We start from the raw sequence: 13,656 nt of genomic DNA on the forward strand, positions 1-13,656 counted from the left end.
TGGATGTAATGGATCTATTTGCCATTTTCATGTGAGAGAGAGGGATTGTAACCCTGGAACTGAAATTGCTGATGAATTTTAGTTACGGGCAGGTTCCGGCTTTCGTTCGTGAGTGGAGTGGCTGCTTTGCTTGGTCCCTTCGCTTGCCCGTGCATCATGTAGTTCGAACACGAGGCGTAGCTGACTCAGCCACCAACCAAACCAACGACCGTCCGTCTGCGTTCCCATCTGCTCTCCTTACCGTTTGCTTGGAACGGTGGTAGGTGGGTGGAGGGGGTAAGTTTAGTTTAGGCGGCCTCACCCTCCTGTACTTGCACCACCACTCTTTTGTTGGTCTCCTAAGGTATTCCTCGAATTCTACGGCTGCGAGCAAGCAAGGGAACAAGGAGACGGCGGCTGAGAGATGGAGCTGTTTCAGTCGCCCAACCTCGAGGTGATCAGCATTACGGTGGCCATTGCTGCCGTCGCTGCCGCCGCCGCATACTTCTACCTCAACAGCAAGCCTAAAGGTTTGCACCTTCCCACTCTCATCTTTTTATCCTTTCTACTTTTTTCTTTGTTGGTCCTTCTTAAGCGGTTGTATTTTCCTTCTCACTTTGCCTTTGTTTGCGAAAACAATGTTTGGAATGCTTGTGATAGCTCCTAGTTTAGTCGGCAGTTTCGATGTTCAGGGTTTTATTCGTTGCTGTTCTGTTTCATTGTTGGTTGGTGATCCTCGAGTTTTGGGCTCCAGGCGATCGGTTCATTTCTTATGGGGAATCGTTTGTTTCACTTGATGTTGGTTTTTTATTTTTCTGATGCGGCTAATTGTTTCATTGTTGGTTGGTGATCCTCGAGTCTTGGGCTCCAGGCGATCGTTTCATTTCGTATGGGGGATCGTTTGCTTCACTTGATGTTCGTTTTATATTTTTTTGATGCTTCTAATTGGGCGATCGATGTGGCTGGGGTTGCGTTCTTGCTGATGTCTTTCCTCTCCCCGTTTTTCCTCCTTACCCGTGCTAATTTTTGATGATCTGGATGGAGTTAAATAGAAATTTTCTATCACTGCAGATTGGATTTGTGAGACTGACAGCTTCGAGTGTTTTGATTGCCTGCAACTTGTTAAACGAAAGGCCCTAAGATGCTAAACGTTTTCTTCGGAAAACGTGGGTTCTGTTTATCTGAATAGGGGCATTTATCAGATTGGGAGTGCTCAGGTGCCCCGGAGTTTGAGCTTTGGTTTCCAAGCAAGAGTTAATGTTGACCCAACTGGACATTTATTTTGATATTCTGCAGGGGTGCATCAAGACCTGTGATCAATGTCTCCCTCTCTGAATAGCAACCTAATCAAGGCAACTAAATAATGGTTCCTTACGTAACTAGGCAGTGTCATGCAATATTAATCAACACTTTGTACCAGAATGAAATTACAACTAATTGAAACGATTCTAATCCTTGTGGTGCAATTGCACGTGCATACTAAATGTTCTTGAAATAATGACACCTACATAGAGAAAATTTTGAAGTGAGAACTGCCATAGCCTTGGCCTTTTTGCATAATCAGTAGAAAAGATGTCTCCCTTATGATTAGGCACCAGATATCCGGAGGTGTGGAAAGAGCTGCTGTGAGAAGCGGAAAAACCATAAGAAAAGGGTTGAATGGATTAGAAATGACTCAACACTACAGGTTCCGTTGAAAATGTAGTTTCTTTAGCATATAGCTACTCTGTTTTTACACATTCTGTTTCCCATTACATTATCTCTAGGCTCTCTAAACCATCTTTTCTTCTTCCATCTGTATCTCATTAAATTGCTATTGACGTTGTCAAACTGCATTCCTCCTCTTGTATAACAAAAGACAAGTCTTTCAAGTAATGCAGAAAAGGTTTTGAATCTTGATGTATATTGTCCATGGTACTTTAAGTGGAAATCTCTACGTTTGAGCAAATTCTGAGAATCAGTTTGATTTGTTAGAATCATGTAGTTTGATCCCTTCACATATTTTCTCTACCACCTTATTTATTTTCGTTTGCTTTTTTGTTTTAAGTTTTCTAGATCTTTGGAAGTATAGAGAGCAAAAAGGATGATTAACAACTACGTGAAAAATTTCCATTTAACTAATTTACTCCATAAATTACTTTCTGTGTTCAAACATTAAGGTCGTTGATTTTCAACCAAAAGCAAAAAGGAAGGGAAAGCTATGGAATGGAATAACAGTTCAACAAGTCATAGCAATTATAAGCAATACTTATTAAGTAGATTCAAGTCTTTGTTAGTTTTGATCTAGGCAGTTCTTTATCCTATTCTAAGAAAGCTTAAGTTTCTAAAATGGACAAGCCTCAGGCCAGGCTCAAATGTTGAAATAGTTTTCAATTTTCCTGTGCAACTCACAAGATTGCTAGCACAATTTTCTACATATCCTGTTCCTAGGGAATTGAGTGTAGCCAAGCACTGCAAAAGTTTGGCTAGTCAAATCGATGCTACTGCTACTAAGGTTGCTTCAAATTTTTTACCATTCTTTTATGATTGATTCAGTTCCTAACTTTAGCTTGCCGGAGTCATGCTAATTACTAAAACCTCATTGACTTAGATAAACTTGGATGACAGCTCAGTCCTCCCATGAGTTCGCCCAGTAACATCAACTTCCTGGATAAGAGGCATAGTCACAAAAAACACATGTTTTTTTTGAAAAAAAATGCGATAATAAATTAGCCATTTAAACCTTAAAAAAACACTGTTCTTTTGAAAAAACGTGAAAATGTAAAAACACAAAAAAGACATTTCCCCCCTTTTTTTAAAATTTTTTCAGTTTTTTTTTCACGTTTTTTTAATGTTGAACTGCTTCTTTTCATTTTCTAATTTTTATTTGTTGCAAATTTACTTATGTTTTGTGTTTGTGTTATTAATTTCTCATTTATTTCCTCATTTTTAATGTTTTAAAATTTTACCATATTTTTTTTTCCATACTTTTCTCGTTTCTTTCAAGCTCGCCGTATTATACCCGAGAAAAACCTTGCCGTTTAAAATGGAAGAAAGTTTTTTTGTGATAATGGATAAGAGTCAACTAAGATACTTAGTTGGCTCATGGAGCCTTCAGACATTCATTGGGAGACATGGGCCTTTTCAAGACTGCAGAATCAAGCTGGAATCCAACACCTTGATTTCATCTGTCAGAATATGGTCGATGATGAAAACTTGCTTGGCACTGTTATTCTGCCTTTTATGTGAAAAATAGCATTATGTAGGAACTGAGACTATAATATTCATGATGGTTGATCTCTTGTGAACTCATAGTCCTAAAAATCAAAATTGAAAACGTTAAGTTTTTGTTTGGTGTGATGTACAGGGTGCTTGGATCCTGAAAACTTCAGGAATTTCAAACTGGTCAAGCGTACACAATTGAGTCACAATGTAGCCAAATTTAAATTTGCTTTGCCCACCCCTACCTCGATTTTGGGTCTTCCTATCGGGCAGCATATAAGTTGCAGGTGAAAATATTCTCTTGTTATGTTTTCAATTTTTGTCAAGGTTTCCTCATTATTTAGCTAGTTGGTGGTTTTGCTCATCTGGACAGAGGAAAAGATAGTGCTGATGAAGAAGTAATCAAGCCCTATACTCCTACTACATTGGATACAGATGTCGGATATTTTGAACTAGTTATAAAGGTTCATATTCCGCATCCTTTTAGTCAATTTTCCCTATTCGATAGTTACTCATTGAACTTTTTTGGCATGCTTTCTGTCTTGAATTTTCCCTATGCTAAGATTTGCACATTGGTGTTTCAGATGTATCCTCAAGGACGAATGTCTCATCACTTCCGTGAGATGAAGGTTGGCGATTACCTTTCTGTAAAGGGACCAAAGGTATCATCCTTCATTGAGTTGTTCTGTTTAGGACATTATCTAGGTCCAATAAAGCTTTTCTTGTTTGGCCAAACCTTGTCATTACACTACTGCTTCTAAGTTCTGCATAGAGGTCATGGCATTACCATTTGGGTACCTTGGATTCTTGTGGCATGTCTTTAGAATGTCTTTACAATATTCTGAGTCTTTAAGTGGCTGATCAGGTTAAATGTCCCATGCAATTCCATTGGCCTTTTTGAGCTCAAACTGGACTATGTAGCATAGTATCTCTAGTGATTTTCGCATCTTTATGGCTAATCATTGGCCAGGTTTCTTAACTTTTAAGTAATTTTTCTAAAATCACTTGGATGTTTAAGCAGATTTTATGTATACTGTTGTGATTTTTGTAGCTCCTTCTTTTGGAGCATCAACTTCTTAGTGTCTTAGAAAGTACTATTGTCTTCTTATTTGACGTTTGCAAGAGGAAGAGTTTGTGGTATGTATTCATTCGTCACATTCTCTATGGTTGTGCTAATTTGCTGGTCTCCTATTGATAACAAACTGAATTTGATGGTATATGAATTATGAAGTTGGGTCCCATGGAAGTTACTGTTACACTGGTAACAAACTTGATCTCAAAAGCTATGGTTTTAAATTTTAATCATTCTACCGTTCACTATGTTTATAACACCTGTTTGGATGTTGCTCAGCCAAAAAACTAAGATCGCTTTTGGTTTTGGGCTGCTTTATTTTTGGAAAGGGAATTTTCGAGAACTAGAGTTGATGTTTTTTGAAGGTTATTGGAATGTTGAAACTCACAATTCTCTATAGCACCAATGCTGGTTAATTAATGGTTCTCACCGCTTTCCATATTTCCACCACTTTCCCTTGTTTCCAGTCGAGAGCCAAAACAGCCTTACCTACAGTTGGTTGTTCTAGGAAGGCTGATTGATTGACTGTTCACGTAGTAATTTTTAGGTGTGCATGATGAGATTCTATACCTTCTTGGCAGGTCCATCTTCTGACAGTTTATGTGCATGCAGACATACAGAAAATTTATATAGACTTAGGAAGTGCTTCTGGTTTCTTTGCAGGGACGTTTCAGGTATCAACCTGGCCAATTTAGGGCATTTGGAATGCTTGCTGGAGGATCTGGTATAACCCCAATGTTTCAGGTACTAGGAACTTAAGAAAAGCTGCTAAGACTGGTTGTTTTTGAACCTTAACAATGTTTAAGCCTTTTGGGCTTTTTTTTTTTTTACGTTCTTTTTCTCCATTGAATGTCTTAGCGTTTTATTTTCATTTAGGTGACTAGGGCCATACTTGAAAACCCAAAAGATGACACGAAGGTACACCTTATCTATGCAAATGTGACATACGAAGATATTCTGCTGAAGGTGATCCACTTGTGAACAATGAACGGCTTCTTGGAAGTTTGTTGTATTTTTTTGCTCAATGGACGGACAAGTAATGTTGAGGAATATGGCTGATAAATCCTTGTTACCTGTTGCAGGAAGAACTTGATTCCCTTGCTAGTAGCTATCCTGATCGCTGCCATGTCTACTACGTACTGAATCAGGTGAATTGTTCAGGTCTAGTTGCTTATTCTACCAACACATTTTATGATGTTCATATTTTTTATGATTATATGTCACTAATTCTTAGCGTTGGTCAGCCGCCTGAGACATGGAATGGTGGTGTTGGTTTTGTATCCAAGGGAATGATTGAAGCCCACTGTCCAGCACCTGCAGCTGATATTCAGGTAACTTTCTTTGATTAAGTTGCTTCGCCATTGCCAAATCAAGTGATTGCATATTGCTTTTACTCTTTTATTTCATCTATTGGAATATCAGTTCATTTATAAGTTTCCTTTGAAGCACACATTCTGTTATCAGATATTGAGGTGGTTGCTTACCTGCTTTATGTCTTTTTTTTGTCGCTTAGAATATCTGATGCATTTATAAGTTTCTTTTACGTCACACCTTTTCTGCTTTCAGATATTGAGGTGTGGTCCACCACCCATGAACAAGGCCATGGCTGCTCACCTTGACGACCTTGGATACACAAAGGAAATGCAGTTCCAGTTCTAAGCTTGAGGCTTTTGGCTTCGTTTTTATTTTTCTCACATCAATGTTGGATGTTCATTGTCATGTTTGAAGGCTGTGAGAGATAGCCTCTGTAGTTGGGTGGAGATCCCGCGATTACCTCATAAACTATCTGACGCTCATATGGAACTGCTTTCGATACTTCTTCCTCTCTTTTTTGATTTGGCATTAGAGGTAGTATCACCTGATAAGAGAACATAAATACTTCCATAATTTCATTCGATAGGGTTTTTATTCCTTGATACATATATATTGGCATATGATCCTTGGCCTTTCTTGATTTTACTTTCCTTGTAGCGTTGGATTGCTAGATGCTGCTAGAGAGCCACCGTTCTTTTTGTCCCGGATCTGCTTAAGCATCTTTGAGAATCATAGTCTTTTTTTTTTTTTTTTGTTTTCCGGTTTGGTGCTCAGAAATGTCAAAATTTCACGTGACTTCGAACATGAGATTATACTTCCCTTTAAGTACAGTAGTTGTGTCATCGTCCTAACCAAAACTAAAAGGCTTATGCATTTGAGCTATGTAAACAGACAGGACCACGTTGAAACTAGCAGTTGCGTTATCAGAGTTTCAATGACGACCCTCCAAGGCAATTAATTACTCAAAGGCCGTGGAGGAGTGTCTAGTTTCCTCCTCCTACGAGGCTCTGATTGGTGAGTCGTTCGGAACGTTGAGTTGATGCTGGTGCTCGAAAAGTCGCGGCTGGCTTTCCCCACGCAACACTAGACGAGGCAAAGGGGTGAGTCCGGTTTAGCGGACTCGCTCAACAGAGAAAAACCAAAAAGCATGGTCAATTGCTCATTCCATGCTCTTTCTTCTTCCCCCGAAATTTATAGGGGGTACCCTCAATCAAACAGAGGACGCCCCGTCTTTTGTGAGCTCGATTCCCCATCAGTCATCACGTTCTCGTCCAATGTTTGCTACACGCACAAAATGCCAGAGGGTCGGATCAGAGATGAAGACCCGTGTTGAAATGGTTATGCCATGGCCGATGGGGTAGGGAAGGACGTAACGTAACGTAACCTTGACCTAACGCAAGCAAAGGTGTTTGGAAAATCTGCCTGCCTCGTGGGCACGTGGTCGAAGCTTTAAAAAGAAGGACAAAAAAAAAAACGAAGAAAACCTTACCACCATTGATTGGCCCACCCCACAGCCGCGTATTCCCTCGCTTCGGGGCTAGAAGCGTCTTCTAGAATGGAAATCGTCCCGGCAGGGCGGGAGCCCCGCGAAAACAAGAGTTTGGCGGTCTTCAAAAAATTCAAAAGTTTTGTTCAAACCAAATATTTTTTCGAATTCAAAACCCCGCTCCCCCTATCCCTCTCTATCATTTCCCCTTTTTCTGATTTTGTCTACAGAGGGGGAAGATGTGCAGAACCGTCTCCTGCTTCTCCCACGATCAGCTTTCAGATGTCAAGGTACGCCGCTTGCTTCGAGCCGTCGCAACTTTCCTTATTCGTTCACTAGTTGCTTCCGATCGCCCATGAGTTTTCCGTTCATGAAATCCCCATTTCTGCCGAAATTCAGGCTGCCCATCTAGAAAAATATGGTTAGAGAATTGGAGCCTGTGTCATTCTATAACCGTCTCCGTGAATCGGCGTCCTTGTCCTCGTCCTCGCCACTGTTGATCTTCCCCTCAACTTCCGATGTCGATTCCCTCTGTGCCTTGAAGATCGTAACCCATGTCCTCTCCTCCGATTCAATTCGTTATTCTTGCTACCCCATCTCATCGTTTGCGGAGGTTGATCGATTGGCCGGATCCAGCCTCCGATCTGATGATCACCCCATCTCCATCCTCTTGATTAATTGGGGATGCCACCGAGACCTGCGCCGGATCCTAAATCTGGGGCCTCTAGCTCGGGTTTTCGTCATCGACAGCCACAGGCCGATCCATTTGCACAACCTCAGCAGCAGGAACGGCCAGGTCGTCGTCCTCTACACTCGGAATGACGAGGCCATAGCCGATGTTTCCTATGGCGTCGATGTTTCCGAGCTGGCGGATGCTGTAGATTTGGACTCTGATGATGAGTTTGGCGACGAGAGCGACAGCGATCTTGATGATGACTCTGACGACAGCGAGAGTGATGCCGATGAAGACGAGGACGGTAGGAGGCGGAAGCGGCGGAGGAGATCGGGGGAGTCGGATGTTGATCGGAAGAAAAGAGAGTACTATCGATTGGGTAGCTTCCACGGGAAGCCCTCTGGTTGCTTGATGTTCGATGTGTCCAATTCGTTGAGAAAGAACACAAACGAGCTCTTGTGGCTTGCCTGTGTTTCTCTGACTGATCAGTTTGTTCACGAGAGGCTGACCAACGAGAGGTACCGAGATGGAGCTGATGAGTTGGAGCATCACATCAATAGCTCCGGGAATCTTGACGCCGTGATGTCAATCACTCTTAAAGATGGTACCAAGATCCGAGCTCCAGACGCTTCAAGAATTGCTTATGAAGAGGAGCCTAGGTTGATGCTATTGCGGGAATGGACTCTGTTCGATTCGATGCTCTGCTCGTCATATATTGCTACCAAGCTTAAGACTTGGAGCGACAGCGGGCTGAAAAGGCTGAAATTAGCGTTGGCAACGATGGGATTTTCTCTGCTAGATTGCCAGCAGAAGTATCAGTACATGAGCAGTGAAGTGAAGGAGAACATGAAGGGCGAGTTCAAAAGGCTTCTGCCTCAGTTAGGACTAGAAGAAGTTTACTACAGGAGCTTTGTTAGGCTGCATGGTTATGGGTCTAAGGTGTCCGCTGCTGATGTGGTCTACGGAGTCACTGCCTTGCTTGAATCCTTTACTGAGTCGAAGGGTTCCTCTGCTGAACAGTTTTGGTATGCGTACTCGGCATTATCACTAGGCAATCTCGATAAGTTGCGAAAGGGGATGCACAGCGCAATACAGATACAAAGGGCTATATTGAGACAAGGTAGCTGTGCCATCACCAAAAGTGGGTATATAAGAAGTAGTAGGAAATTCAGATGGTTAAAGATTGAAGATGCAGTTGATACTAACTTGTTGGGTTACCCTCAAGCACTGACCAAATTCTGCTACTTTCTCATGGATGCTCTACTAGAAAAGGGTGCAAAGATGAAGCCTCTGATCTGCGCATGCTTAACACCAGACCCAAGCAAAGTTTTGGTTGTAGGCATTCCTGGTAGGCCGAAATTTATGCAAGGGAATCGCTTTGGCAATGCCTTCCGGGCAGCAGCAGAGCAGATTGAGGCAGAGTTCTTCCACGAACTCTTTGAGTCTTCTTGGATTATCTTGGACCGAGTTGCTGTTAATTCTTTCATGATCAGGGTCTCCGAGAAACTCTAGGATGTATTCTTTATTGAACAGGTGACAGTTTAATTTTCTCATGGAACTTGTAACAAATTGTGTTGGGAATTTGAGGCTGCCCAAGATTTTCGATGTTGAAGCAACTGCAAATACTTAATTTGTTTATGGTTCTTTGTTCGCTTGAAGTGCTTTGCTTTGTTGATGCTTGTGCAGGTTTTTATTAGACGAGGAAATATCAACTGGGTGGTGTGAATTAGTCATACTGCTGGCAGTGGGAAACCCTGGGAAACTAGTACTCTAAACCCTAGCGCCTGTTCATGCTTTGCTTACATAGTAAGTGGCTCTCGTGAGTTGTGGAGTCCCGACTGTTTTAAGCACAGCGGATGCTCCAGCAACTAAATCCAACCCCCTTGAGGGGCGTTGGTGCCCAGTTCATTTTATATCGATTGGCTGGTCTCTGATCTACATTCTTTGTTCTTTTCCACGAGATCAGCTCTTTCAAATGCTTGCGCTCAGAAAGCGTGTTGCTTATCTTGATCTTGAAATGCCACTGCAATTTATGAATATTGTATATTGTTCTTTTTAACTGCATAACTTGAATTATGAATAACAAAAGTTTCAGCTACTAACTTTGTGAATATATATATATATATCTGTACCACAAACACTTGAAACTGGTCGCACCGATTAATTTATGGAGGAGTTTACAGGATGAGATAGGAGTACCAAGTTATTTGGACGATTCAGCAACTCCTGGCTAAAAGAAGTTATTATGTGTAAAGGGTAGCCTGTTGTTCCTGAGTTTGCTTAGCTGACTGTTTCATTTCAATGGATAATTGTCCGAGGGTTGAAATGCAAAATGCCCGGTCGTGATCTGGTTGCAGTGGAGTTACTTAATATATGGAGGTTTTCTACGGTAGTTCATGAGAAGTTAAAAGCAGAGCACTGGTGGTTGGAACTTCATTTCTCAAACTCGAAACTACAAGCCGAACCCGAGATTCATGAGCTAGATGCTTGTGTAGAAGGACTGATCTTTGTGGAAGTAAATGCCTGATGAGCTTGAGGCAGTCATACCACTTGAATATAGGGCTGCAGACATGCGAAGCATGGGCTTAGAGGAGGATGGCAAACCTCTCTATTTAGATTAGCTAGGCAGAATCAAGCTCAAGCTGCTTTTAAAATAAAAATTGACTAGCTGCAGAATCAAGCTTAAGCTGATTTTAAAATGAAAATTGAGGTTAAGCCTACAAGTATTTGCTTGGGAATTTTGCATTATATATATCAATATTTTTTAATGAATTGACTATTCTTGTAACTGCACAACTCACAAGCCATTTTAAGGGCTCTTTCCGGTGTTAAGCAGCTTTGGTCATACAAAGAAGACAAGGAAGGGAAAGGGAGAGACGGGCGGATGACAATTCCTGATCCAGGCGATGGACCCAAATCAAAACGTGGAGTTGAAAAGGTGGCTCGAGAGGATGGAGTTGTATTGTCAATCCCATCCGCATCGCAATCCAATATTTTTGGCAAAATGCCGGTGCTCCCAAACAACATTCCCTACTCGTTTAAAATTTATTCAAAACCGAATCACATCGAAGTTGGTGTTGGAACTTTGAATTGCGCTACAGTAGATCTAACCTATTAAATGTTTTTTTTTTCGAATTATAAAGTGCGCTACAGTAGATCTAACCTATTAAATGTTTTTTTTTTCGAATTATAAAGTTTTTTTTTTCTTTTGCAATCAATATTTACCTGTTCTAGGGGTCAGACAGTTTTGGAATACTGCAGCCTGTTTTAGTATTACAACTGGCAGGTTCCTAATATTGTCCTATCGATATCATTTGAGTACATATAATCACAGCTACATTTGATACAAGCAAGTGGAAGTGAAAAAGGCCCCTGGGGTCTAAGTTGGAAACCTTAGGCCCCAGGGGCTTGGTGGTTGGGGCTCACCCATGCCCTCAATAAAAAAAGAGATGGGTGCAGTGATTTCAACTGAAATCTAAACCATCCTCATGAACATCGCTCTTTGTACAATTTCAATTAAGCAGATATAAGCAAGGAGACTGCGAGGCTACCAGCTAAAAAGGGTTATGCTGAAGATGGGACATGGCGTAGGTATGGTTTGTTTGACGCAGAAATACTTTTGTTACTCGTATGAATCCACACGATATACAGGCGATAAAGATCAACGAGAACGGAGTTTTAGATCGTGGCAATTTTCCTTCCAATTAATCGTGGATTCTGGATAGTGGCTCCACATGAAGGAATTGGTCCCATTTTTGTCCCACATATCGAAAAAGCTCCGGTGCAAAGGAAAGGAATAGCATTGGACAATGCATGAAGGACATGGTGGTGGTCTATTTTAGGGGTATAAGTTCAGGAGCCCATCTAACTGGGGTTGGTCACAAGACAGCTATGAAATTGACAAACATTGACTAAGTGCATGAAAGCACAACTAGCTCGTCAATGTGCATCTTAATTGCTGCAGCTGTTCCTTCTCTCCCTTTGTTTCAGATGGGTCGCCATATCTCTGGTCCAAGCAGCATACGTAGTGAGGGGACGGTGTATGTATCGGAGAATATGTGGTACAATGACCGAAAAAAGTGAGGTCTATAATTTATGGCTACAGCCACGCCGGCAATAAGTACGCTAACCCCTGTGCTTCCAGCCCACATGTCACGTCCGCATGATACTTTGAGCATTACTTGGGCGTAACATGGCAACTTCTTCGTAGCTACCACGTTAGCCTTCTCCTTTTCATCATTCACTTTCCTCCAACCTCTGCGGTGCAATCTTCTCATTCTTTCCGCTACGCCTTTAAGCATCGATCTCGGGCTTCAATATGGTTTGCTATTTATGTTTCGACAGATTCTTTGTTTCTTTACTTCTCATAGTTATGTAATGGTCCTTAGTTATGCGTTAAATCAATTTCCGCACATTGTTTATAGCTTATTTCTCAGATCTTGTTCTCCCATGCATGTTCATTACCAACATATGTCGACAGAATTTTGGAGAATGCTTTTAGCTAAAAATAAAACATTGAATTTTGTTAATAAATTTGTCCTAATATCAGGGGAGAGAGAGAGACTTATGAAAAGTTATTATTTTAAACATGACCTGTTGTACATGAACTGATAGGTATGTGAAGTTCCGACAAGGTTTAAATAACTTTGCACTTGTCGCACACTGTTGTTGCATTTGTCACAGTAATTTTGAGCATAATTGGCAGTACGTATGTGAAGTTGCTTATGTTATAGACAGTACGTATGAAACAACTCTTTTTTCATTTGTACAACTGTTGGCCAGCTCATCTACAATGCCGACCCATGCCATTACGCCTGCCGCTAAATTTTTTCCGACCACATCCAGCTTGCATCAAGACTTAGACATCGTGACACATCTCAATTACATTCATGCACGCCAATGAGATATGGTCTCTTGCAGATAGTTTGGTAATTTTGACGACAATTTTGTTGTTCTTATCTCGTCATTCTATGGTCTCTACACAATTAGTACAGGGTATGCATGGGGGCACAATAAGTTAACCGCGATCAATATAAAATACAAATATACGCGGTAGATTTACACATATCTAAATGACATTTTCTTCATCTATTGCCTCAACTCATCGCATTTTTGCAACAACATCGTCATGAGTATAATAGTTGATGCTGCAATCTAACCCGCTTAATAAATTTAGAGAACATGGATATATTTATTGCCTTGAAACTACCGCAAAAATAGTGATATGCTGCATGCACCTATATATGACCATATTTGCTAGTAATCTACATGTTGGTAACAATAGATTACATTGGTATACTGTGACGCACAAGTATAACCATGCACCGATGAACTCATGACGTTCTAGTTTATGGCAATCATCATTTAAAGCCATTTATGCACTATATCGTGTGCTTACTCGAAGGTCGGAAGCCTCCAATCAACCTTGTTCTCTTAGATCTATATAGTTGTACAATTGGACAAGAACCGTAGCATTTTGTGTAGTTTGTTTACATCTTTAAAATATTCAGGGAATTGTAAATAAGTAGGTTTAATATGTTATTAACGAGAGAGAGAGAGAGAGAGAGAGAGAGAGAGAGAGAGAGAGAGAGAGAGAGAAGACACACTACGCTTGATACGTTGCTTCCCCAAGATGTGTCATGCTAATAATCTACTTATGGCTTCATTCACTGCAACAATATTGGAGTAGTGTCGCTTATTGTGCATCCCTTCTATTCTTTAGTACTAATCCTTAAATACAATATATGCAATTATGCATCTTTGCTACATGAGTGCGTTGCAGCCCTCATACTTGAGACTTGTAGTAAATTGTTTGATGTCTTTCAAGTAATCATCATTTTAAAATCACCAAATGGAAGGGTGTTCGTATTCACATTTCTTGCAAATCATGGCCATTGATGGTCTGTCCCAACATATTTTTTCAAAGCCAGC

The 13,656-nt window shown here is 40.9% G+C and overlaps 2 protein-coding genes across 2 annotated transcripts; both read left to right on the forward strand.

Annotated features, from left to right (window-relative positions):
* Positions 1-139: 139 nt before the first annotated feature.
* Positions 140-6,172, forward strand: LOC116248110 (NADH--cytochrome b5 reductase 1). Its single transcript, XM_031620758.2, has 9 exons — positions 140-509; positions 3,326-3,467; positions 3,554-3,644; positions 3,765-3,842; positions 4,916-4,996; positions 5,129-5,218; positions 5,335-5,400; positions 5,497-5,583; positions 5,819-6,172. The coding sequence occupies exons 1-9, from the start codon at positions 404-406 to the stop codon at positions 5,909-5,911; spliced, it is 834 nt and encodes a 277-aa protein (XP_031476618.1). The 5' UTR covers positions 140-403; the 3' UTR covers positions 5,912-6,172.
* A 949-nt stretch (positions 6,173-7,121) lies between these two features.
* On the forward strand, positions 7,122-9,383 carry LOC116250663 (uncharacterized). The gene has a single exon (XM_031624473.2). It carries the CDS (start codon positions 7,471-7,473, stop codon positions 9,235-9,237), a length of 1,767 nt encoding a protein of 588 aa, XP_031480333.1. The 5' UTR covers positions 7,122-7,470; the 3' UTR covers positions 9,238-9,383.
* Positions 9,384-13,656: the final 4,273 nt, after the last annotated feature.

Source organism: Nymphaea colorata, chromosome 1, assembly GCF_008831285.2.
Source record: "Nymphaea colorata isolate Beijing-Zhang1983 chromosome 1, ASM883128v2, whole genome shotgun sequence".
In the NCBI taxonomy this organism is placed as follows: domain Eukaryota; kingdom Viridiplantae; phylum Streptophyta; class Magnoliopsida; order Nymphaeales; family Nymphaeaceae; genus Nymphaea; species Nymphaea colorata.

Excerpts from the sequence above, each read along its gene's own strand:
- LOC116248110 (XM_031620758.2), top strand. The coding sequence starts at position 404 with ATGGAGCTGTTTCAGTCGCCCAACCTCGAGGTGATCAGCATTACGGTG. Across the intron at positions 3,645-3,764 it reads ATTTTGAACTAGTTATAAAG|ATGTATCCTCAAGGACGAAT; the intron begins GTTCATATTCCG and ends TTGGTGTTTCAG. Across the intron at positions 5,219-5,334 it reads ACGAAGATATTCTGCTGAAG|GAAGAACTTGATTCCCTTGC; the intron begins GTGATCCACTTG and ends TACCTGTTGCAG.
- LOC116250663 (XM_031624473.2), top strand. The coding sequence starts at position 7,471 with ATGGTTAGAGAATTGGAGCCTGTGTCATTCTATAACCGTCTCCGTGAA.